The sequence below is a fragment of the Platichthys flesus genome, chromosome 1 (genome assembly GCF_949316205.1).
Source record: "Platichthys flesus chromosome 1, fPlaFle2.1, whole genome shotgun sequence".
Taxonomy (NCBI): domain Eukaryota; kingdom Metazoa; phylum Chordata; class Actinopteri; order Pleuronectiformes; family Pleuronectidae; genus Platichthys; species Platichthys flesus.
In genome coordinates this window covers 25,953,338-25,978,861 of record NC_084945.1, presented here as the reverse complement: position 1 = coordinate 25,978,861, position 25,524 = coordinate 25,953,338, and the positions used below count along the sequence as shown (strand labels likewise).

The 25,524-nt window shown below is 39.8% G+C and overlaps 1 protein-coding gene across 1 annotated transcript in view; it reads right to left on the bottom strand.

Moving 5' to 3' along the window:
- Positions 1-25,522, bottom strand: part of cep89 (centrosomal protein 89) — a 62,983-nt gene extending 37,461 nt beyond the window's left edge. The window contains exons 1-15 of the mRNA XM_062390125.1: positions 25,331-25,522; positions 24,617-24,723; positions 23,534-23,680; positions 22,344-22,578; positions 18,240-18,291; positions 17,314-17,415; positions 15,304-15,540; positions 14,514-14,656; positions 12,358-12,408; positions 11,792-11,875; positions 11,006-11,109; positions 9,609-9,724; positions 9,197-9,377; positions 8,113-8,280; positions 7,148-7,289 (exon numbers count right to left, since the gene is read on the bottom strand). Coding sequence (XP_062246109.1) covers positions 7,148-7,289; positions 8,113-8,280; positions 9,197-9,377; positions 9,609-9,724; positions 11,006-11,109; positions 11,792-11,875; positions 12,358-12,408; positions 14,514-14,656; positions 15,304-15,540; positions 17,314-17,415; positions 18,240-18,291; positions 22,344-22,578; positions 23,534-23,680; positions 24,617-24,723; positions 25,331-25,369 — 1,908 coding nt within the window. The 5' untranslated portion in view covers positions 25,370-25,522. The remainder of the gene's footprint in view (positions 1-7,147; positions 7,290-8,112; positions 8,281-9,196; positions 9,378-9,608; positions 9,725-11,005; positions 11,110-11,791; positions 11,876-12,357; positions 12,409-14,513; positions 14,657-15,303; positions 15,541-17,313; positions 17,416-18,239; positions 18,292-22,343; positions 22,579-23,533; positions 23,681-24,616; positions 24,724-25,330) is intronic.
- Positions 25,523-25,524: the final 2 nt, after the last annotated feature.

Sequence of the window (25,524 nt, the reverse complement as noted above, 5' to 3'; positions counted from 1 at the left end):
ACTGCAGCACAAAAACGACACACACACACACACACACACACACACACACACACACACACACACACACACACACACACACACACACACACACACACACACACACACACACACACACACACACACACACACACACACACACACACACACACACACACACACACACACAAACACACACACACACACACACACACACACACACACACACAACTGTGGTGTCAGTCTGACCTTCTCCACATTGTGGGTTTTTGCTGACCCTTGAAACAGTTAGCGATGGCAAAGTCCCTGCATCTATTAACATTAACAAGATAAACTTTTTCCATTCCTCTTCCAGGCACGTTGCCAACTGAGCCAAGTACAAACTGCAGTATTTTCTCTGCTTACTGATATTTTCTGTTTCAGATGAGCTGGAGTTCCTGATTAAGTAAGCCTGTATATTATGTCTATCAGTGTATATAATGCTGATAACATTGCAGAGCATCCCCCCTATCAGGGAGACTGAATGCAAGGCCTGAGTGGTCAAATTATGAAGTATATTTTTAAATAAAAGGGGGAAATATATTACAATTTACAATATTACAATAATCAATCCTAATGTATAGTACAATATATATAAAATTAACAGTTATACGGGTCTCAAGAGTCAGCTGAGTACTATGACACTACAAGATAAGTTGTGATTCCAGTAAGGTATCAAGCCTTTGAGAAAACAAAAGGTATTTCTAATGGGTGTTATAGTCATCTGTTTATCAATACAGTGTTCCACAACCACAGCAAGAGAAATGTTTTCTATTTATTTGTTTTTTTATACATAAATAAATTGTTTTCTATTTATTTTCTCAGTGAACTGGTACTAGAATTAATTGATTTTAATCTTTAACCAAACTGAGGCCTGAGCAATTAATAAAAGATTTTCATTTGCAGTTAAATGCCATCTTGTTTGGGCATCTGTCAGCAGCCTGCTAAAAAAAAGCTACCTCAGTTAGTTTACTTGACATGAGGGTATATTTAATCCTCTTCCCTGGAGTGAATGCACAATTTGTTTGGCAGTCTGTATATTTTCCACATCTGCACTAGCCTAAGACAGAATTTCCGACATGAATATTATTATTCTATGTGCACTCGTGGACTAAGTTTACTATAGTATAGAAGCTCATTATTGCCCACCAGACACATTACACATGTGAGCGAGAGCTCGATATAAACAAAGTTCAGTGTTGGTATCCTCAGAGATTATCCAGGCAGAAAATCAAATGACTCATCAAATGAATCACTGCACTTTTGTCTATTTTTACTCATAATCAAATTAATTATCAAGTACACATAAAAAATTGTAGCATTTTTGGATGTATCAAAGACACAAAAAAATATATAAAAATATACATTTTCTCCAAACTGGTGAAGGGGTTAAACTTTAAGACACAATTAAGTCAATATATGTTAGTCATAAATAATAAAATTTGTCAAAATTCTAGAGAGCACTCAAGTAAATTGTGTATCCAACTAAATCTAATATATATAACACAGCAGTACTGATGAAGCCTAGGCTTAACCCTTTGACATAAAGCGGTTGAATTCGGCTCTCTGCTAATGACCAAGGACTACAACACCATGACCTCCCGGAGCAGTGCTGTCACATATGGGTCCCTACCCATAGTCAACTTTAACATATTGAAAACCCTTATCGTTCCAAAAGAAGCGCAGATCTCAGTTAACCAACAACAATACGGAAAAAGCCATCTATTCTGGCAGTCAATGCAATGAAACAAAAAAAGTGTAATCCAAGATGCTCATTATGAACGATTTAAATCAAAAATCTTAAATTTGGTCAATATCTCTGACCAATTGGGTCAGTATCTTGCAATTCTAAGAGATACAAAGAAGTTGGATGATGACAAAATACAATCTAACCAAAGAATGAGTACCTTGCGTTATAAAGAGTGGACAGGATTTTACTATCTTCATCAGTCTGGAACAAACAGAGACACTTTGCCCATTGTGCTCGATGCTGCTTTCCACTTGGTGTAAGATCGAGCCATTACTCTCACTGAAACAACAGCTGTGTTGGACAACCTTAAGCTTGAGACAGTTTTGTTTGACCTGCTGTATTAAAACAATTAAGTCCCTTGTAAAGGACAGAAAACTGAATCAGGTCCGGTCGTCTATTTTTGACATCCTTTTGGCCAGTTTGCATTAATTTTAAAATGTTGAATGTTATTATTTGTGATGATATAGCATGAGGGGAAATTAGTAAAACGGAAACATTTTATTTCAATTTTACTAAATGCCAAACTCATAAATTAATTCTTCTTTTGTGCTGGAGAAATACACTATATAAACCAAAGTTTTGGGCCACCTCTTAATCTTCGAATTTAGGAGTTTCATTCAGTGCCATTGCCATTGGTTGTACTGGCCCCTTAGTTCCAGTAAAGGGAAATCTTAATGCTTCAGCTTAGCAAGTCAGTTTGGACAATTTATGCTTCCAAATTTGAGGGAGCAGTCTGGAGAAGGGCACTTTTCTGTTCCAGCATGACTGCCCCAGTGCACAAAGCAAGGTCCACAAAGGCATGGTTACGTGAGTTTTTTGTGGAAGAACTTGACTTGCCTGAGCCCTGACCTCAACCCCATCCAACACCATTAAGATGAACTTGAACTGGCAAGTGGTAAGGTTCACCTCTTTAAACACGGGGGGCTTAAATGCCGCATTAAAACGGACTAAGGTAATGACATATATCAAAAATCTGAATGCTGATGTGATTCTACTTCAAGAGACACACCTGCTAAAAACTGACCATAGAAAGTTGAACCGACCATGGATAGGACAAATCTTCCACTCTCAATTTAACTGCAAGACGAGAGGGACAGCCATACTAATCAGGAAAAATGTTCAATTTACTTCCAGTAATATTATCACAGATCCAGAAGGACGTTATACAATTATCTCTGGTGTGTTATACCAAAAGCCTGTAATATATGCATCAATCTTGGCCCCTAATTGGGATGACCAAAATTTCTTCAATTCAGTATTTTCTCTAATTCCTAATCTGGACTCTCATACTTTGATTTTTGGAGGGAATTTGAATTGTGTTATCGACCCAGTTCTTGACAGATCGAGCCACAGAATTATTCCGCCCTTAAAGATGTCACAAACCCTGTCTGCTATCATGGACCAGTTTGGCTATGTCGATCCCTGGAGATTTACGAACCCATCTTCTCGTCAATATTCCTTTTTCTCCCACGCCCATCGTTCTTTCTCCCTTATAGATTACTTCCTAGTGGATAAAACTCTTATCTCTTCTCTTATTGATGTGCAATACCTACCCATAACGGTTTCAGATCACTCAGCCTTAGTACTAGATCTCCGTTTCGACCTAAAACCCAAACATTTTAGATCCTGGCGTCTCGATCCTCTTTTACTTAGAGAAGAAAAATTCTGTAACCATATTTCTGACTCGATCTCAGTCTTCTGCGACACTAACAAAAATGAGGAAACCTCCCCATCATTGCTATGGGACACATTGAAGGCTTTTCTTAGAGGCAAGATAATTTCATATGCTTCCTATGCAAATAAACAACGCAGAATGCGTAGGGAAGAACTAGTAAGATTAATCGCAGACCTGAATAGATCGTTAGCAGTAACACATACTCCGGACTTATATAAAGAAAGACTTGGATTCAAGACAGAACTTGACTTGCTCCTTACAACAGAAGCTGAACGACTACTTCTCCGTTCCTATGGATCACTATATGAACACGGCGACAAGGCTGGGTGTCTCCTTGCTCACCAGCTAAAGGCCAAACAAGCATCCAACCAAATCATTCAGATAAGAGATGAATCAGGCATGGTAGTGACCGACTCTATTAAAATTAATACCTCATTCAGCTTATTCTACCAACAACTGTATAAATCTGAATCCCCCGATGATGAAACCCATATAGACACTTTCTTTCAAAATCTAGATGTACCAAAAGTTTCGCCCGATGATAGTCAAGCGCTGGACGCTCCTTTAACACTCTCTGAGATTAAAGAAGCAATAGGCTCAATGAATAGTGGCAAATCACCGGGCCCTGACGGATATCCCGTTGAGTTTTATAAACGGTTTTCTAATCAGCTAGCCCCTCTACTTTTGGAGATGTTTGACTATTCATACAGCCAGGGCTCTCTGCCACCCACCCTAATGCAAGCTTCCATTTCACTCATTTATAAAAAAGACAAGGACCCTCTAAACTGTGCATCATATAGGCCAATTTCACTACTACCTGTTGATGTGAAAATACTTCGAAAATTTTAGCACGCCGTTTGGGGCTAATTATGCCTTCAGTCATCTCGGAACACCAGACCCCAGACGGGGTTCATCAGCGGGAGGCACTCCTTTTCTAATGTCAGGAGACTTCTCGACATCATTCATACTCCTTCCTCCTCTACAGATCCGGAGATGGTTATCTCACTTGATGCAGAGAAGGCCTTTGATAGAGTAGAATGGCCTTACCTTTTCTCTTCCTTGCAGCGATTCGGGTTTAGCGCACATTTAGTGTCTTGGATCAAATTACTGTACTCATCCCCTTAGGCATTAGTATGCACAAACACACAGCGCTCCAATCCTTTCCCCCTCTTTCGTGGCACACGTCAAGTGTGCCCCCTCTCTCCACTGCTGTTTGCGCTTGCCATTGAGCCGTTGTCCATAGCATTGAAATCAGAAGGGGGATTGAAAGGAATAAGGAGACATGGAGAGGAACATAGGGTCTCATTGTATGCGGATGACCTACTCCTGTATGTAAGCGATCCCCTGTCAAGCCTTCCATCTATTCTCTCAATCCTGAACTCTTTTAGCATATTCTCTGGATATAAACTCAACATCTCCAAGAGTGAGTGGTTCCCAATAACCCAACTAGCTACAGAAATCCCAACTCATCTCATACCATTTAAGTCCTCTGTGGTTGGCATAAAATATCTAGGAATAATGATCACCCGATCTATGCGCACGCTGAAAGAACAAAACTTTTTGGTACTGACTGATGCAGTCAAACGGGATCTTCAGAGATGGAGCCGTTTGCTGCTGTCTTTAGCAGGTAGAGTGCAAACGGTAAAAATTAATATCTTACCAAGGTACCTTTACCTTTTTCAATGCTTACCAATCAACCTCCCCTGTTCATTTTTTAACCGTATCAATAGCATCATATCCACGTTCATTTGGGCAGGCAAACGAGCCAGAGCCAATAAATTCTTGCTCCAGAGGAGTAGATCGGAGGGTGGTCTAGGACTGCCCAATCTCCTTGGGTACTATTGGGCGGCTAATGCACAAAAGATTTTATTGTGGTTCACCTCTCCTCAACAGGGCTGGTGCCAATTGGAAGAGAGCTCATGTTCCACATCCCTTCAAGCACTAGTATGTAGTACCCTCCCCCTCTCTCTCACAAATTTCTCATCCAACCCCATTGTAATTAACACATTAAAAATCTGGTCTCAAATCAGGAAACGGTTTGGATGGCTCTCCCTCCCTCAGGCTACACCTCTTCGTAATAACCACTTATTTATGCCAGCCAAGATTGACTCCCGCTTTGCAACTCTGGAAAATAAAGGCCTGAGATGCCTGGGAAACTTGTACTTAAACGGACTTTTTGCTAGTTTTAACCAACTATGTTTAACCTTCGGATTGGGTAATACAGACTTCTTTCGCTTCTTCCAACTTCGCGATTTTGCTCGAACCTACTCTTCTCAGTTTCCACAAGCCCCACCCCTCAGCGGCATGGATCTGGTTCTCCAGGCTAAGTCGTTGCCTAAGGGCCATGTCTCATATCTCTATAATCTCCAATAAACGATTCATCTGTGAATAAGAGCAGGACCGGCTGGGAAACTGAACTCCAGATATGCATCTCCGATGCTCTTTGGAAAAGGGCGTTGAAAGCTGTTAACTCCTCTTCTAGCTGTGCCAGACTTTCTGTTATCCAGTTTAAAGTACTTTTCAGGTTGCACTATAGCAAAGACAAACTCTTCAAACTTTACCCAGACAAGACATCTGAAATTTGTGATAGATGCTCTCAGACGCCATGCAATCTGACACATATGTTCTGGTCATGCTCCAAGTTGGTGAATTACTGGCAATCAATCTTTAAAACTATCTCTGACATCCTAGGTATACCAGTTAGTCCTTCACCACAGATAGCTATTTTTGGGGTACCTTCGGATGAACTTGTAACCACATCCCTGCAGAAAAATGTTATAGCTTTTGCGTCCTTGATTGCACGTAGGAAAATTCTTCTCTTATGGAAATCTTCCCAGCCACCTTCCTTCAAATCCTGGCTACATGATTTATTATTTCTATTGAAACTGGAGAAAATCAAATTCAGCCTTAGAGGCCGCCCTGACAAGTTTTATTCGCACTGGAAATCACTCCTGGATTATGTCGATAAACTTCCTGCCACTGAAACGTCCCCCTGATCCTTTGTTGACACCTTGAATAGTCCGCCGAACCCCACCCCATTTGATATGACTCTTGGTACTCAATCTGACCCAGGAATAATGGGCTGATCAGTTAAGCAGGCACAGGCGCAGGCAGCAAACAACTTATATTACACCACCCTTCTTTATCTATTTTATGTTATTTTATTTATTTATATATTTTTATTACATTATTATTATATTTTTGTTATTGTTTGTTATTTATTTATTTATCTTTTTCTGTATGTCTTGTTATCTAAAACTGATCTGGTATATTATGCTGTTGTTAAAATGTTTGAAGATCTCTGGGATGGGAGGGATGGGCATGGGGTTATACAAAATGAAAATGAAACTCTCTTTGATTGTACTGTCCGCTGCAATTGTGAAATTAATAAAAATGTTTATAAAAGATGAACTAGAACGGAGATGGCGAGCCAGGCCCTCTCGCCCAAAATTAGTGTCTGACCTCACAAATGGATGTATTGCATGTACAATCTGGTTAAATGGGCAAAAATTCCCACGGACACACTTCTCAGAAGTATAATAATATGTAATGTAATACCTCATTTCCCTGCAATTACAGAAGTGTCAAGGGAATATAATATACTACTGTGTAAATACAAACCTGGTATTAGTTGGTCTAGGACATTTGAGTACCATGTGTACCATGAATTATACAATATAATAGAGTATCAGCGGTATAAGTAGTACCATGTGTTGTAGTTGGTCCCTCTCCTTGGAAATGTGGTCCGCCAGAGTCAAGACAGCTCCGAGATACTGCAGAGTCTGTTCCGCCTTTAAAACACACTCTTCCTTTTGCAGTTTCAATACACATATCCTCCGCCCAGCCTTCCTGGATGATGGAGAAACAAGAGATAAGAAGGGAATGGGTGAAAGAGAATTACAGAGTGATGGAGAAACGAGAAACAAGTAAAACAAAGGAGATCAAACATACTGACGAAGGGAGGAGATTTAGGAAAAATACAGGACAAAAAAATGTGGCAAAAGACAGATGAGAAAACAGGAGACACTGTACAGAAGAGAGAAACTAGAGTTTGCTGCATGAGATTCTGAAACAGGCAGGATGGAAACACTGTTGGTTAATCAAACAAACACATCCTGAGAGTCTACACACTTCAGAATGAGAAGGTTCACATTAATCAGAACTCTACAACCTGAGTGCACTTCCCTACTAGGGCAGAGCTATACTAAAGACTATGCAAGATCATTAAAACTTCATGCACTAATAACGAAAAGACAACATATGAGTTGCCATGCATGTACTGGTGCAACAGTATGAACACCATACTGAGGGAGATATCGATCAAACACAGTGTTTAGTCCCACACAGAAGACTCTCAAACAAGCAACAGGGTGAGAACACACATGTGGGTGGACAACAGGTGAACAGTCAATGTACTGAATTCAACGACATAATAAAATGGCTTTATACTATCTCAATCCTATCTTATTGACTTCAACTGTAACCTAATTTGTTTTGATTCTACTTTACACTTCTTTAGATAACGGTAGGTCGCAAATACAAACAGAATTTGCAATTGATCATGGGATGACTTAATTGACCACGAAAACATCTTTGAGAAGTCAGGCTCATTAAGGATTTTCGTGGCATCCACACAGACAAAAGCAGTCAATGAACATGGAACAGTTGGTACCTGTTCTCTTGTCTGCAGAGCTCCAGCTCAGCCTCATTCCTCTTTATATCAGCGCCCAAGTTGGCTTTGTCCAGAGCCAGTCTCCTGCTCTCTTCCTGCAGACTGGACACGCGCAGAAGCAGCTCGTCCATCGTGCTCTTGCTGCTGTTCTCCTGCTGCTCCAGCTGCCTGAGTAGGCGAGAGCAGATTATAACACAACATCTGGTACTTGGTGGACACTTATGAACAAAATGTTTCCGGGCCTCTTTTAAGTACCAGTATAAAGAGATTTGTTTATATAGTAATAATCTGTCTAACTTGCATCCTTACAATACATATTTTGCATGATTTGTTGGAAAGCACCATATTCTGGTAAAATTGTTATTCTAAACAAACAGTTTCATCTTCTGTCCGACTACGTGATTGTATTCATAATATCCCAGTGCTTTTCTATCGCAATTAAAATATCAAAATCCTCGGAACCTACTGGTGTTTGTTCTTCTTGTCTTTTTTTATATGCTGCAAATCTATTGTCAACTGACTTAATAATAAACTGAACATAAACTTAGACGAGTCATCAAACATATTTAACGGATAAAGAACTCGGCAGGAGCCTGTTTTATTATAACTTTGCCAAATGCAATCCCCCTTAACCGTGTAATGGGGTCCAGGGGTTTGGTTTCCTTCTTTCTAAATTACCTGCTCAATGGTTTGGTGGGTTAAAGACAAAGAAGGGAATAGGGCTCAGATATTTTCTGTTGACCATAACATTTTGCTTAAAGTTGAAGTATTGATAAAAGCCACAAAATGCATCTTGGACTCATGGATCCTTTTTTGAACAAGTAACAGTGAGGAGTCGACTCCATCTTTTTAATTTCTTGGATAATTTGCTATAGAGTTACACCAGGTGTTTTTGGTTGGGACGATGGACCCAGAAATGTTCTTTTCCTAACAAACATCCAGTGAAAATTTGTCACCAATATAAACTGTTGTTTTCCGGTTTCTCCTTGTTTGTCTCCTGAAAATAAATGTGCCCTTGCTCAGGAGCAGACCAGCTGCTAATACTGACTTATTCATATGTTAGATAAGAAAAAAGACACCTTACCCTCTCAGTTTCCCAGCAATGCTGCAGTGTTCGTCCCAGGTGACAGCATCCTTCAGGCGGGCCTGCAGGACTTGGACCTGCCTTGTATTTTTCTGCACCTCCCTCCGGCTCTCTTCCAGTTCCTCCTGAGAACGCTGATTTTCTGCCTCCAACATCATCAGCTGCTTAGACACCTTGGACACTACAAAGGGAGGGAAGAGAGGGAGGACGAGAGGAGAGGAAACACTGAGTATAAAACATGGTCTAACTGAAAGCAGCACAGAACAAAGAAAAGGACACATGGCCACAATGAAAGGGACGAATGTTAAACATTTACTCTCAAAGGATTTTTATGTGTAGCTGCCATTACATTTACCAATGAAGAATTGATTTAATTTTCACATCTTCAAATCTCAGACTGTACCCAGTATACCTTCCGAGTGGTGTCTGCTGTGGTTGGCCTTGGCCTTAACACGCTGCGCCTCGAGCTGATCAATCAAAACCTGGTTCTCTTGTAGCACCGAAAAGGCCTTTTGCTGTAGCTGATGACTGCAGAGGGAAAGAAGGAAATAGAGAGAGATATTATGTTTATACTGAGTAAGCAGAGCACATGGCTTAATAATATGAAAAAGCAATAACACATTTTCTGATAAAACAAGCTTTCTCTCTTTTAGTTGGTACTGAATATGTTCTTTATGAAAACAGAATCGTTTTTACTTTGAAGATTATACTATAATAGCAAGTAATACTAAATTAAAGTCAATTTAAACTACCTTAAGACCCGCCAAGGTTTTTTGAGAAGGTTAAGAAATGTTATCTTTTAAAGACCAACTTGCAAGTTAATTCTTTTCTAAATAATACAAAGCATTGTTGGAAAGTGATCATTCAAAATGTTTATTCAGGATTTTTTAGGTTTTACAAGACGTACGTGGAAGAATTCAGAGCAAAAAGTGGAGAATTTGATCAAAATCAAATGCTTTTTCCAACTTTACAGATGGGAATCATCTGTACTGTAGAATGCGCAGTAATAGTTGGTAGTGATTCTGAGAGGTTGTGTTTTCTACATTGAATTTCACCTTTTGTGATCATGCCATCTCTATCAGTACATCATGTCCACAGTTGTCAGTAGTAGTGCTAGCTTTTATGCCTGGCTGCATTTCCTGCAGGTAAAAATATGTAACTGGGCTCCTATAGACTTTATAAGATTAATTAAGCCACTATCATACAGTGTAGTATCGAAATGTATTGATACTACATATTGCATATATATGGATCCTTGTAACCACCCAAAATATTCTTATCTTTGTATTTTTAAAATCATTGTGTTATGTACACATTTTTTTTATGTTTGAAGTAGTCCATTCCAAGTGAATGCAAGGTGGAGTAAACGAGTTGACAAAGGGGAGCCTCCGGGCTTACATCAGACACACTCACACTGAGCCAAGGATGATGTTAAAATGCTTTTATTGGTCAGGGCTTAAGAGGTACCACTCTCCACTCACATCCTGTCTCTTACTGCAGCTGTGTCGTGTAAAAAGAGAGTGACTTACCAGAGCTATTTACAACAATTACTTAAAACTATAAGTTTCTAGGCGACAGTAATATTATACCCAGAGGGATCATGAAAGCAGGAGAAGTGATCATGAATATATAGGAGCAGAGAAGAGAATTTAAAGCCTTTATTGCTTTTGGTTTATTATTCAATGCAGTATAAGCTTTAGTAACACAAAGACGAGCAAGCAGCAGGGAAACAGAGAATACAGGAGGTAGAGACAAGCAAGTGCTGACCATGCTGAGCCACACACAAACAAACAAAGCATGTCTTCTTACCAGTCCTTCTGGCTGACCTCTCCGATCTTTGCAATTTCATCATGGAGTTTCTCATTTTCTTTGATCACCTCCTCAACATGAACACGCAACCTCTTTACCTCTTCCTGTGAGAGACCGACATAGACATATCAATATTTTTTCTAAGCTGGTAAATGGTGGGCCAGAACATTTTAGATAACTAAATCAAGAAATTAATATTAAAACATGCCCCTGTAATTTGTAACATACTCTTACAATCTTTTTAGTGAACTAATTTTCTGTCATCAAATTGTGTTAACAAAAATAAACAGAGCCAGTATCTAGGCTTTGTACTACGCACTACTATTACTAACTCACACAGACAGACATAACCAAAACATGACCTCCTTGTTGGAGGCAATAACACAGGCTTTTTCCCCCCCAGAAAAGCATTATTCATAAGTAAAATGATCGTAAAATGATCGTAAGAAATACATGTGTTTAAGGTTATCTTTCATTGTCTGATTACAGGGAAGTTTACCTAACTTTCCAGACTCTGACTGTGAGTCATAGTCCATATAAACTAAAAATAGCTTTCAGAAACATACCAGCACTTGAATTATAATCTCTTATGTTCCCCACCAAGTGAATTGCCAGTTTCGATCCCATGGGCTGTGTATATCGAAGACAGCAAATGTTGATTAACTGTTTGCTGCTCATGTCTCTAATATCACAGCCCATTTAACATTCTCACGAAAGCTAATGTGACAGATGATTAAGGGTTAATAAGTAGAAACTCACATGAATGCATACAATCAGTCACTTTACCTCTGTGGTTTGCAGAAGTGCATCTTTCTCGTTCATCCTGTCTTCGTATGCCAGCAGTAGAGGAGACAAATACTTAATGTCGCGCTACACAAAAGGGACAAAATGTCATAACATAAATTATCTACAACATGAAAGCCATAAATCATTAATCTAGTATAAAGGATTATGGCAGGATTAAAAAAGTTGATAAATCCAAATTGGCATAATTTATCTGTTCAGCAGGTTTCCAGTCATTGTAGATGGATAGTAAACAACCTGCAATTATGATTTGGTCATTGGAGTGATAAAGCCTGGAAATATCATACTTTTATAAGTTTAGTGAATCTTTCTCCGGGCATCCAAACTGTCAGACAGAGCAGGTATGATTTCCGACATTAAATCCATTTCATGAGGTCAAAGGCCGCATTTATCTGCTTCCCATCGTTTTTTTTACTTAATGGACACTATATCCTCCAGCATTTTAACTAGCTATCAATTGATTAGCCTAATGTGACTATTAAGCAACTACACAGTAAGATGACTGTGCTGCCATGTTAATGTAATAATGCTACAATACAGATACTGACCAGCCAGGGAGGAGGGGAGCCTGTCTTTGGTAAGCCACTGATTTCGGAGCTCTGCATGAGAAAAAAGAAAGACAGAGAAAGAAAAAACATCATCTTAGCCATTGTTTACACTGTATAGGTCTGACACCAACAGAAGTAATTTTTCTCCTGATCCAGCAGAGGGCGATCCCTGTAAGCTTGACCTGTTGCATGCCCTCTTGACCTATCAGTTAATTAAGCAAGTAATGTTCCACTGCTATGCTACGAAAATGGAGGGCATGAGCTAGCAAAGGCGTCTTGAGCAGACCATCATGACACCAGAGGATCGAAGATAAAAGTGGAAGCGTAACGATCAGAGCTGAGGCTGTTAGTTGTCTTTGTACCATACAAATCCCCATAACATGTTGTTGGGCCCACCTATTAGAGGCAGCTGAGGAGGTACTACAGATGAGTGGAGAAACTTTAAGTGTTCAACCTTGTGAGACTATTGCCTTGATGCCTTAAATATTATCGCTCATACAACTAAAAAGTTAATATTACACTGAAAGAACAAGAGGGATTAAAGGTATGTTAGTGATTTTTTTCTGAATTACTTTGATTTATTTGTGGAAAACCTTATTATGACCTGATAGCCATCAATAAATAAAAAATAAATAAATCTGGTGACTGTGGCTCTTGCTAGCTTTTCTAGAATAACCAGACCTAGCTTTAAGTATCGTAGAGTACATACCATATATATATATATATACCATATACCATATATCATATACCATATACAATATACCAAATACCATACATTTACCAAACCATGACCAGAAAAAATGTATGTTAGGTGTTGGAGAAAAATTCACAGGGAACCTATTCCCCAATTTTTCTAAAGCAAAGGGCATTACAGTTTTGTAACAAGAGAATAGATGTGCCATTCAAAATAAAACTACAATCTCTATATTGCCTATATGGAAGCACACACTGTAAGCTAATTTAACAAATTCACACTGCTTCCTTCTCTCGCTATTGCTATATTTTACAGCAAAACTATGCCCTCATTTTATCCCTTTATCTTTTCCCTCCACCAGTCACATTTTAGCTGTCATTAATGAGGGGTTCCATGGACATGCAGCTACATATGAAGCAAACTGGTAACTATGGGAGCAAGAGATCTCCCGGTGTGAAGGCCCAGCATGAGGTAGCCATGAATACAATCTTCTGCAGTGTAGCGTACACACACAGTCCAAAACGTCAGACAGAAACAAGAAACTCCTTTAGTCCAACAAATCAGACGGAAGGACAGACAGAGAGTTTGCTCAGTAGGATCCTGGTTCAAAGGCAGATTTCCATCATAAAGGCCTGGTTACAGAGAAATGGTTTTAGTGCAAAAAATGTGAAAATAAAGTGATAATGTTTAACTGATTTAGATGACAGGGAGAAGTGATGAATGGACTACACAACAGGATTAAACAGATACAATATTTTCCTGATACTGAAATGAAGAAATGGGAGTATGGTAGAACCTGGTTTAATTTAAAGAGATACTTCAGACTTAAATGTGCTTTTTCAGTTTTAAACTCAATTTTATGAAGTTTTTTAATGAAAAACAATATTTAATTTCACATGTATTACCATATATGAAAAATCTACATTTACGGTTTGAACATGGCTCATAAGTCACCCAGGGTCTCAAACCTTCTTTGTCCTTTCTGGATCAATGCTAACATAAAATCAACCATTTAGGATGTCTCTACATCATGACATGTAGAGTTGTAGATATGTCATAATGGTGGTAGGAATCTGGGGGGCCGCATTTATGTTCAAATCTAAACCACCACATTGTCTAGACACGCCCCTCCATCCTCTCCTCTTACACCACCTGTGCAAGTGGGACTGTGTTCTAAAGGCATTTTCCCCATTTGTCAGGGAGAGACACTTGTGCCAAAACTTATAGAGGAAGTTTAACTTTAACTATGTCAACTTGAGACAGGCAGAGATGTGGAGAGTTTGCTGGTACAATTCCTTGATAATAGTGGTTCTAAGATACAGATAAGCCAGTTTTTTCTAATCTTTCTAACAAATTTCTGAAGGCATTGGCCCTTTACAGTTTAATGTAGGTTACTTGAGAACTTCCCTTCTTATATAAAACAAGGTACTTCTGAGAAGCACAGGCTTGCATCTTGTCATACCTCCTGTTTGGACAGCGGTCTGAAGCGGGTTTGGTAGCGGCTCAGCTCCACATTCAGACGGTGAACTGTCAGTTTGAGAGCATCATTTTCATCCACCAGCTCCTGAGCATGTTGCCTCAAATTCTGCAGCTCTGCCTGACTGCCTGGAAACACAATACGTCCGGCTATCAATATTTTTCATACATTATAGAATAATTTTTATGTTATAGGAATAGAATGCACAAGAATAATCTATGAATCTCCAAGATCTTTAAATCTGACGTTGACACATACAAGATGTGTCAAAGTCATAGAGCTTAGAGGCCTGACTATTGATTACTGGAGGACTGATGCTGAAAGCTACAGTGTATTGAAGGATGGCTAACTAAGATATTGTGTGGTCTGCTGGCAGACACTGAACCTCCACCTGAGTAAACTGGTGTATAATTAAGTACATAATCAATGCATCACTAGCAGTGACTGGCAAGAAAATCCAGTAATGTTCCTTACTGCTTTCTCCTGGCCAACTGGAAATCATAATCACTCCCTTTAAACTCTCTCTTTTCTTCAATTTCATGATTTTTTCTTCTTAGAAGAAGTGGCAGAGATCAAGGATCTGAGCCACATCCTCTGACAGCTGCATCTCCAGCACCTTCCTTTCACCCTCGCATATGCATCTATCTGCTGTGACTCCCTGCGTCACTCCCGCTCTGTCTTCCTCATTTCCTCTCATCCATTTGCCTATGTTACTCCCTCTATCCCTCTCTCAATTATCTGTGTGTGTGTATTTCAGTGGGTTCCTCTACTCGACCTGCAGATGACCTCAGGGTTGAGGAGGCTCGGCTGTGACAGATCTGGTGTTCCAGGCGTAGCAGTCTCTTCTCCATTAGCTTTTGTTCATCTGCCACTCTCGCTCCCTTTGGCAGGGCTCGTGCTGCATCGATCTTAACCCCTCTGTGTTCCTTGCTGGGCTCCGGAGATGGCTGGGTGGGGTGTTTTGGGCTTTTGGCTTGGCTGGGGAGGTCAGTGGTTGGGATGGGTGGCACAGCTGAAATATGAAGGGAAAACAGTTAATGTGAGTAAACAATAGACGGAAAATAAGTAGTTTTAATACAGACTAAGGATTACTTGGTGAAATACAAAAATAACAAAATAAAGCAATTATTTCCCGTGGTTATTAAATCGTGGGGTTGTAAAAATCATTTCTCAAGCTGTTATACATTAAATAAAGCATATGAATTTGACTGTTACTTTGACAATGGCTCAGGTTAAGATTAAGATTAAGATGCATTTATTAGTCCCAAACACATGCACAGACATGCAAAGGCACACTCATACAGGTAGGGAAATTTAATCTCTGCTTTTAACCCATCTGGTGCAGGACACACAGAGCAGTGAGCGACAATGTACGGCGCTCGGGGAGCAGATGTTGGGGGAGTGAGGTGCCTTGCTCAGGGGCACTAGACAGGGTAGGGAGACTCTTGGATTTTTGGAAAGATCAATCCAGGTTCGTCTTTTGTTGTCTCTCTGTGGAGTCGAACCAGAGACGACCCAGAGACCTTCTCTGACCATAGTCCAAGTTTCTGCCACTAGACTACCGCCTCTTACCTTATGTTACTAAAACTAACAGCTCTATTAGCATACAATACATGTTCAGTAATAACCTAAATAACAAATGGCATATCAAAAATTAGTGTGGTATGTTGTTGGTTGCTTATTGACACAGTAATAGAGAAATAGGGATCATCAGTAAAATCCCAGACGGTTTCAATCCTTATTTTCTCTATTGCTGTGGTTTGTTTGGTACTGACCAGCGTCAACCAGAGTTAGCAATTCTCAAAGACAAAGGCGTAGCAAGCTATAAGCAATTGTGCAGAAGAAGTTGCAAACTTCCGATTTATTCAACTAGTTTATGTGGACAAAATAAGAAGGGTGCTTTGTGGTGGGAAGACTGGGGAGGGAGAGATACATGGGGACAGGGGCTGTAATATCAGGTGACCTGCTACTGCTATTGCCATAGCAAGCAAATGCTAGCATCTACTGTTGCCAAAAATTGACAAATTTGAATCCACTTCGCTTCTTGGGGGCGCATTTGCGAGCCTGAGATGAGATCTTGAGCCAGCTAAAGACTTCCTTCTTCACTGTGATAACCATATTAATTTTGGTCACTCGAATTGTGATACAAAGTTTGAATCTCTAAACAGAAATCATCGTAAATGCAAAGAGCTAAACAAGAACACTACGGACACAAGAACAGATTAGACAAGAGAGAGGGAAATGGAAAACTTGAGATCAACACTGAATTCAATTCACTGTTGAAAGGTTCATGTTCTGAAGTTTCTAGCATTTCCTTTCTTGGTTGAGTTTTCATGCTACAAGATCATCTCATCTCAGAGATCTGTTGTGACGGATCTGTCATGACACTTTGAAGACATATATGAAGAGGGCACCAAGACCAATCAACAGCAGTGAGCAGTAGTGTTACCAATCAACAGAAGTATGAGGCGGATGAAAAGTAATCATGGGCAATGGCTGAAGTTTGTCCCTTACGGAATAAAAAGCTGACCCGGGTTACAGACTTGTCAGATTGCCCAAAGAATTATTTACAGTTTTTTGTTCTTTGAATTCACTGAGAGCATCAGTGAGTGCACTGGAGAGAGCTCTTTCTGAGAGAAAAGGAGGAACAACCGTGGATCATCTCTTTAATGTTCAATATAACACACTAATCAAGTTGCTTTTTAATCGAGGATTTAGCTAAATGAGAACAATAAAACTGAAGTTAAAATTACAAGAAAACAGCAGTTTTAGAATCTCCACCTACTCTGTTCATCTTCTTTCTGTCTGCAGGAGCTCTTCCTGATTTTCTTCTTGGAGGAATCACAGCTGGCCTCAGGAGACTGGACACTGGTTTGCTCAGTGAAAACTGTGACACAAGATCATAATTATCAAATTAATTAAATGGCAGAAGGAGTTAGGGATTGGTTATTAAACTACATTTACAATTAACTGCAGATACTGACATTCCCCATTGCTTGAATGTGTTGCATGCAGCCTCTATGTAGCATACAGTGATCAAGGTAGGAATATTTTTAAATGTTTTAATTTGGCACCACCGAAAGCATGAATCCAGCTCTGGTAATAACAGCCAGAATTAGCATTTCCATTTAGCTCTAATGAAGTAAAAGTACATTATGTCTGTTAAGAAACAGTGTGTTGGTTGAATAAGAACTTCTCTATTCGCTAAAGGCAAGGGAGGAATATATGGTGAAGCTGATCCTGTCCAATTCAAATGGACTGAGTTCCAACTATCTTTGGATTAGTGCTGAAAACTGATGAATACATTTTAGTATAACATGGATACATTTATTGAGTGTCACTGGGGGAGCGATGGGGTACAATAACACCCACCACATCACAGGGTCAACATACAGAGACAAACAACCATTCACCCCTACAGTCTGCGATTTTGAGTCTGCAGTTAACCCAACCAAAATCTGTCAGTCTTTGGACTGTGGAACAGGACTGTGGAAGCCAGAATATCCACAAACCAGGATTTGACCTGGGAACCCTCTCGCCATTAGGCAACACTGCTAGCCTCGACACCATATTGCCATTCCACAGTATGACTTAATAACCAAAAATTCAACAACAAGCGACAACAAATACATTATGAGTTAATCATTACTGTGTTCATACTATATGCCTAAAATGGTGTTAACCCATCTCTCATTGGTGTGAAGTCAGTACCTGGAGCAGGCAGTCGTCTGCCAGACACCTGAGCCGACTGAGACTTTCTGGTCTGGAAGAAAGATAAATGGACAGACGGTCAGACAGTCAGTCAGAGAGAAAGGCAGTCAGTCAATTAGACAGTCAGTCACACAGAAAGGCAGTGAGTAAATCTTTTCAAACTGATTTCCAAAGCTCTGCTGTCAGGAACCCATTTGTGTAAGGCTATTTCAGAGACCACTAAATTGATGGCCATTGTCGGATGTGCACAATACAAACTTTTACATTTATGGACACATTAAAGCAACAAGACTGAGTCGCAGTGTGATGGGTTTGGTGTAAACGAATGAAATACATGACTAAGGAAGGCTGCTCAGTTTGTTTCACACCACAATTATAAGTCTAATGGCCAGGGGCGTAACTACAATGTACTTGGAAAAAATACTATAGAACACTTAAGTAGTATAGTGATTTCTTCCACCCACTCACATCCTCATCCTGAATAATAAACACAGCAGCTTATAAATTTATAAATGTAATTGTTTGTTTACAGTCCTGATACCATTAAGTGTAGCCTGATGATTTTTTGTGGATCATGTTTGTATTGTGGTACATTGTTCATTGCTCTGACTGTAAAATATGAACTGCTATTCTGTGCCCCCACTGCTCACCTTATATCATGGTACAAGGAACAGAAACATCATGTTGTGTGTGGATTAAATGTTTTCAACTAACTTGGACCCTGTATTGTTGTGAATAACCCAGTGGGCAGCTCGACCAAGCCCCAGCCTGGAGAGATGACTAACAGGAAAATAGAGCCCATTGGGGCCATTAGAGGTTAATCACCCAAGGTAGCAGTGTGCAGGACCAGAACATGAGCTGAACATTTTCCCACAAGTCTGTGCAATATCTTGGGGATACAATCACTGGGATATTGAGCAGAAGCCTAACAAGGAGAAATGGCATATACCATATAGACCATGACAAAAATATTGAATGATGAATCGGTAAGGGAAACCATCTCAGACACAGAGAAGTATATTTCAGATGTGTGGCTATACACTGAATGCAGAGACTACTCTGAGAAACAATTACAGGCAGCATTCAGGTTGGAACAAGACCTGAACCAAGCCTTTGGTGGGAGGCTCTGTAAAATGATTGTTGTATAGCAATTGGAGAAATGACACAGAAAAAGGAACACCAAATCACAAGCAAAACTGAAGAAGTAACGCTGACTATTGACTACAATCTCAATACTAAAGGCTATGAGTTTGCAGTATTTAAACAACTGCATGCCTTATGATCGAAGGAATGGTCCATCCATTACAGTTTTTAAAAACAGATTGAATACTTTTTTATTCATAAGTGCCTTTAACCATACCATCAATGCTTTTATTATTTTTTCTTTAAAACATTTTCATGGACTTTAATTGAACTACTTTTCTCCATCAACTTATCTAAAATAAATTTACACTGATTATTTGTATTTATTTTTCTCTGTTTATTCTTCGCTAAGAAATCCCTTTTAATTTGCTTGAAATGTGTCTTAAACTGTCATTTCAAATTTTACATTGATTTCTTTTATTTCTGACTCTGTGTTGTTGAATCTACCTCTTGTATGAAATGTGCTTTATAAATAAGAAAACTGCCTCACTTAACTTTAAAATGACTAACAGTAACAGCAGGGTTTCCCCCAGCACTATCTTGTTAAGGCGGCCGCCTTAACAAGACTAGGGCCCCGCCTTGACTACCAATGTATTGAAAAAAAAAAAAAAAAAAAAAAAAAAGTTGAAAAAAAAAAAAAAAATGGCATTGATAATACTCAGGTAATACTGTTTACAACATTAGTCGTGCCAATAAAGTTTTTTGAGTGTAATTGAGACGGCGACATCTGGTGGTTGATTATATTGTTGCATAGTCTATCATAGTCACCTGTCAATCTACCGCCAGTGACGTGCGGTGAGGTCAGTGAGTGGGTAGGCACTGAGTTCTGAAAGCCAGATTTCTCTAAACCTATATATTGTTAAATCAAAAACAATAAACAACAAACAGGCACGCACGGCCGATTTCAAATAAGTTCCTCCCTTTCTTTCTTTCTTTCTTTCTTTCTTTCTCTCTCACTCACTCACTCACTCACTCACTCACTCACTCACACACACAGACGGGACGTATATGAAATGTCACGACGGTGACTTCAGGTTTGCCCGTAGCCTACTGTAGTTTGGTCTAAATGATTAAACATCGCATCCATCGACTTAACGGACCCGTCCCTCACACCGAGGGCAGAATAAACGTAAGGCAACAAGTCAAACCTTCGCCGATTCAAACTACCGGTACTACTTCTATTCAACTTAAAAATAAAAGACAGCATTCATCATTATGTAGGACTACAGCATAACGGACAGATAGGACCGCCTTCTCCAACGTGGAACGCCCTCTCCGTGCCTCTCCGCGGCTCCTCGGAGAGCTTTTCGTGCAGCTCTCCTTTTTCTAACTACACGTCGAAATGGCGGAGAGCCCACGGATAGCCCTTGGCTGTGATTGGTCCGCTAACGCCAGCATTTCGGAATGGAAACTTCCTGTTCGTACATCGTACATCACAATAAACCAAAATCACAACTACGACTCTATAATTAATGTGACAAGTGTGTTAAGCCAGCGGCGTTGTCCGGCTGACGGTGGCTGGTTAGAGCACTTACGGCACGTGTGTACGGTCACATACTGTTATAACGGAACTTTCATAACGAGGCTAGCGGGCTAACCACCATGCTAACTGCGGTGGGAACAGCGCAAAAACCCGCTGACTTTAATCCCACGGCTCATGACACTCTCTCAAACACCGTCAGGTTAGAAGCAAACACTTTAGATCGATACTAACTAACGGTAGTAGTTAGTATCGGGTGTCCCTGCTGACTGTGTGTGGAAGCTGGGGGGAAGCTAGCTGCCTCCGTGTAGCTTCAAGCTGTTGCAGCTGTTGAATTAGCAACGCAGTTTGGAAACAAGACCGGGGAACCGCTGCGTTAAGACACGATAACATAAGCATTATGACCCGCTGGGTGTCACTTTATTCAGCAAAAACTGTCGCGTCATCAACATCCTTTTTCTGTTAGCTGCCATCGTTCACTGTGTGTGAGGAGCCGGGAGGACGTAAATAAACCAGCGTGGACGTCTTCTATATACCTCATGAGGTAGGCTTCTCTAAGCTCGACTTCAGTTGCGCCATCTACTGTTCTGGCGGTGAATTGTTTTCACAACAAAAAGGCTCGTAGAACTATAAATCAAAAAGGGTCCGTCCGCTCCGTCAGTCCGCAACGGACTCGGAGTAGCATACATTGGCCTTAAGCTGCGTAAATGTCTAGTAATATCTCGATTTTAATTGGTCCATGAATGATATGTAACGTAAAGGCTTATGTGGCATACCATTTACGTAAATAAGGCACAAAGAATGATGCTTATTTGCGTACATGTTAAATCATACAGAATCAGGTGCGCATGCGGGAAAACTTTTTTTTTCTTGCCGTCCACAATGAATAGGCGGTTAATTTGAACGGAATCCGACATCACAAACTGTCATCTTCCGAGGCAGCTTGATTTTTCTTAAAAACCGGCTTAAACCCTATTTTGTAGTGCCTGCATGTTTTCCACAACATTTGTACCTACTGTTGTTTATTTATATTGAAATAAACAGTTGTTTATTTCATTCATGCGTACTGGCATCTTTGAGCAAAATACCCCCAAAAATTTTCGGCGCGGCGCGTGACATTTACTGGGGGAAACACTGAACAGCAACATCTACATAGATGCTTTTCGACAATTCAAGTTTATCTTGTGTACGACTGTGCCTCCCTGTGGGAAACACTGGTATCACCATTGGATTTGTGAACCTCCAGTCTATCATGAAGATTTAACATCTGTTCAGTGCAATTCCACTGCTGCTAGTCATTACTCCAGTTAGAAGTTAACTATATAGAATATAAAAAAGCTCTTTGCCAGAAGACAGGTATTATTGGTGGGAAGAATGTTTCTAGTCAGCTTCAGTAACAACAGTTTTGCTACTGAGATTGGAACAATAATTATTCTAATCCAAAACTCACATGAAGACAAAATCTTTGAATGGAATCCTACCTTTGGTTTTAGTGGCACAGCATAAACAGGTTCTGTGAGTGACAAAATGTCCCCTCTATTAAGTGTTTGGTAGATATGGTCCTCTCTGTCCTCTTCATCCTCCTCCCCCTCCTCCTCCTCCTCCTCCTCCTCTTCCTCTTGCTCTTCCTCTTCCTTGTCTTCCAGCTCCCTGTCTGAGTGGTCGGAGGAGAACAAGTGTCGCCTAACAGGCAAATCTGTCTCTGACCATCTGTCCCTGAGGAGGATAAGAAGACAATATCTCAAAAAGATTAATGGAGGAACAATAGCTTCAATCTAAATTCAATTTCACTTTTCTTGTAGGGAAAAACTAATAAAACCTTTTTAACGTCTACTACATGTATTTATCACAGCAAAACTCATATTCAAAAAGCCATGAAAGACTTACATTGAATAAGCAGGACCAAAATCAAGACCCTGAAACCAAAGCAGTTAAACGGATATCAGCCAATATAAATTGCATAAATTCCACCGATGTTTTCCTATTGCGACATATCAAATCTCCTCAATGACAGATGAGTAATAGATTTTAAGGCTCACCACAAGATTATGATTTATTTATATGAATATTTTCTGCGTCATGACCAACAGATGGTTTGGTACAGAAAAAAAACAAGGCCTATATTCTCATTATAATGTAAATGTACGTTCAAATCCCATTTACATACAACTATTTTACTTTTACAACCTTTCTACATTATAGGAGCCAAAATTATTCTATTACTGCTTTTCCCAAAAGAAACAACAAAACAATCATAAACCATTGCGATCTATCCGGGACCAACTTTCTGCTCTGGCACACTTGACCAACATATCAGATTTACGTGAAGCCTTCTTGTGTAGATTACATAATTTAGACGCAAGTCTTGTCAAGTCTAATCGTGTCCGATTTATTTATATACATATAGCACATTAAATGATGAGTCAATGTGCTTTCAAATAATGACAAAGGAAGGTAACACAAGCATGGACAAAAACAGAAGAAGTAGGCTACAATGTTAAAAATGTATTCTGTAGAAAAGAAAAACATAGAAGATACTTTAAAAACACATAGATAAAGTAAAATGAAGAAAGGCCTTCACAGAATCATAAGTGAGACTGAAGCTGAATTAAAAGCCAGATTAAAAAAGTGTCTCGTGATAATATTAATATTAATTTCAGAGGAGGTTTACCTGGTGTAAATTGCTGTGCTGATGTGTGGTTCAGATATGAAAGACTCTGAATGGTCACTCTCTGAGAAAGTCCTTGGTCCAGCAAGAGGGATGGCCCAGGTCTGTCCAGTGAGCGAAGAAGACAAGATGGCTGCAGCTAAAGCTGATCTGTGGATGAGAAGACACAGTTCATATGAGAACAGACAGACACTTTGTGTAAATGGTAAATGCTCTGTATTTTTAAGTGGTTTTGATAGTCTTGAACTAAAAGAACCTTACAGTGTAGTTTTACTATTCACTTATTCAAACAGACATTCATAGAGTGTATCTATGTGCAGCACTTTCTCTACCATCACTCATACATTACATTTCATTTTACAATAAGTGCATTCAACCGTGAGGGTAAAAACCCAGAACAACAAGAATCAAGTTAGTACAATTTGCTTAAAAAAAAGACAATTTACAAAGTGCTACATGTGAATACCATATAAGTGTAACTCTTTTTATTTTTTCTTATCCAAGTTATAGTCAGAACAGATGTGTCTTTAGCCTGCAGCAGAGGATGTGTAGAAGTTATGCTGTCCCAATGTCAACAGAGAGCTTGTTCATCCATTTAGGAGCCAGGACAGCACACAGTCATGATTTTGTGGAGTGGTTAGGGTTGTAAGATTTAACCATGTCCTGGATGAAGACTGGACCCTATCCCTGGGTAGGGCGGAAGTGATCCCTGCTGTGGCGAAGCCATCATGCACAAATTGGAGTTCAGTGTCTTTTTGGAGTTCAGCCAACTGCCTATATATATTGTGATTCATGTGTAACATAAAAGCACAAGATATGTGACTTGCCACGTCAAAAATTTAAATTGTTTTCTCATCTTGATACTTCCATTTGATGAGTTAAAAACCTTGTTTCACATTCAACATGTGGTAAAGTGTGATTGACCCAACAAAACAAATGTACCCCTCATCTACCCCTCTCTTTTTAAAGGTTCAGTCAGTACGTTTTCTGGTACATGACGGAGATTACACAAATACAGGTCTTACAGAAAGCAATGAGACGCAAAAGAACAAAATAGGGGTTAAACTAGTGATGAGCGTTAGGTACCTGGGTCTCTCAGGTGAGGGATCTGGACTGCGGGGGGGTGGGGTACGAGGCACAGCAGGTTTAGGAGCAATAGAGGCAGCAGGGATCAAACCAGGGGCTATATGCTTCTACACAACACACACGTAGAGATTAGGTGAAGGAAACGGTTAGCAAAACATAGACATACTGTAAGTTACACTAACACACACAGAGTGTTGGTTCTATTGCAATGATTAAGGACGGAAGCTATTAATAATATTAATAATAATAATAATGACAATGTTAATTGGTGTACAAGGTTTACAAGGAACAGACAATTTGAATAAACACGAAAACTGAGGAAAAGCTAAATAAGAAGATAACAGGGTCAAAGGTCTGATCTGATCGATATCCTCCACATTGACAGGTTTATACAACAGCCTGAGGACTTACTCTGCTGGAAACACACTGTGTATCAGCCACTACAGACCACATATTCATGTTCACACTAACTGACAGGAGATAAACACTGGGCAATAAATCACTGTTAATCAATTAGTGTTTTAATATGGGTGAACAAAACTAATACCATACACGAGATGTGTGATCCGGGCTCAACTATCGTTACCACACGTTAGCTTGAATGTTGAGTCTGCTCGGTTCATGTTATCTCCATCAGAAGTATAAGCACTGAGCCTGTTAGCTAACTAGACACAGGAAAAGCTGCATTTATTTCCTGGACGACTCCGAACTTACAAACGCCTTGTCCTTGTCCCTCTGAAGTTTTTTCAACATGGTGTCAAACAGGTCGTGGACGTTTCCTTCAGCTGAGTTACTGCCCCAGTGTGGAGGGAGACCAGTTCACCGCGTGGTCCCTCAGTGTGGACGCGTCAGGAAAGCCTCTGTGATGTTTTTCTCGTGGTCTCTCCTTCGCAAGCTGCTGGACTCCA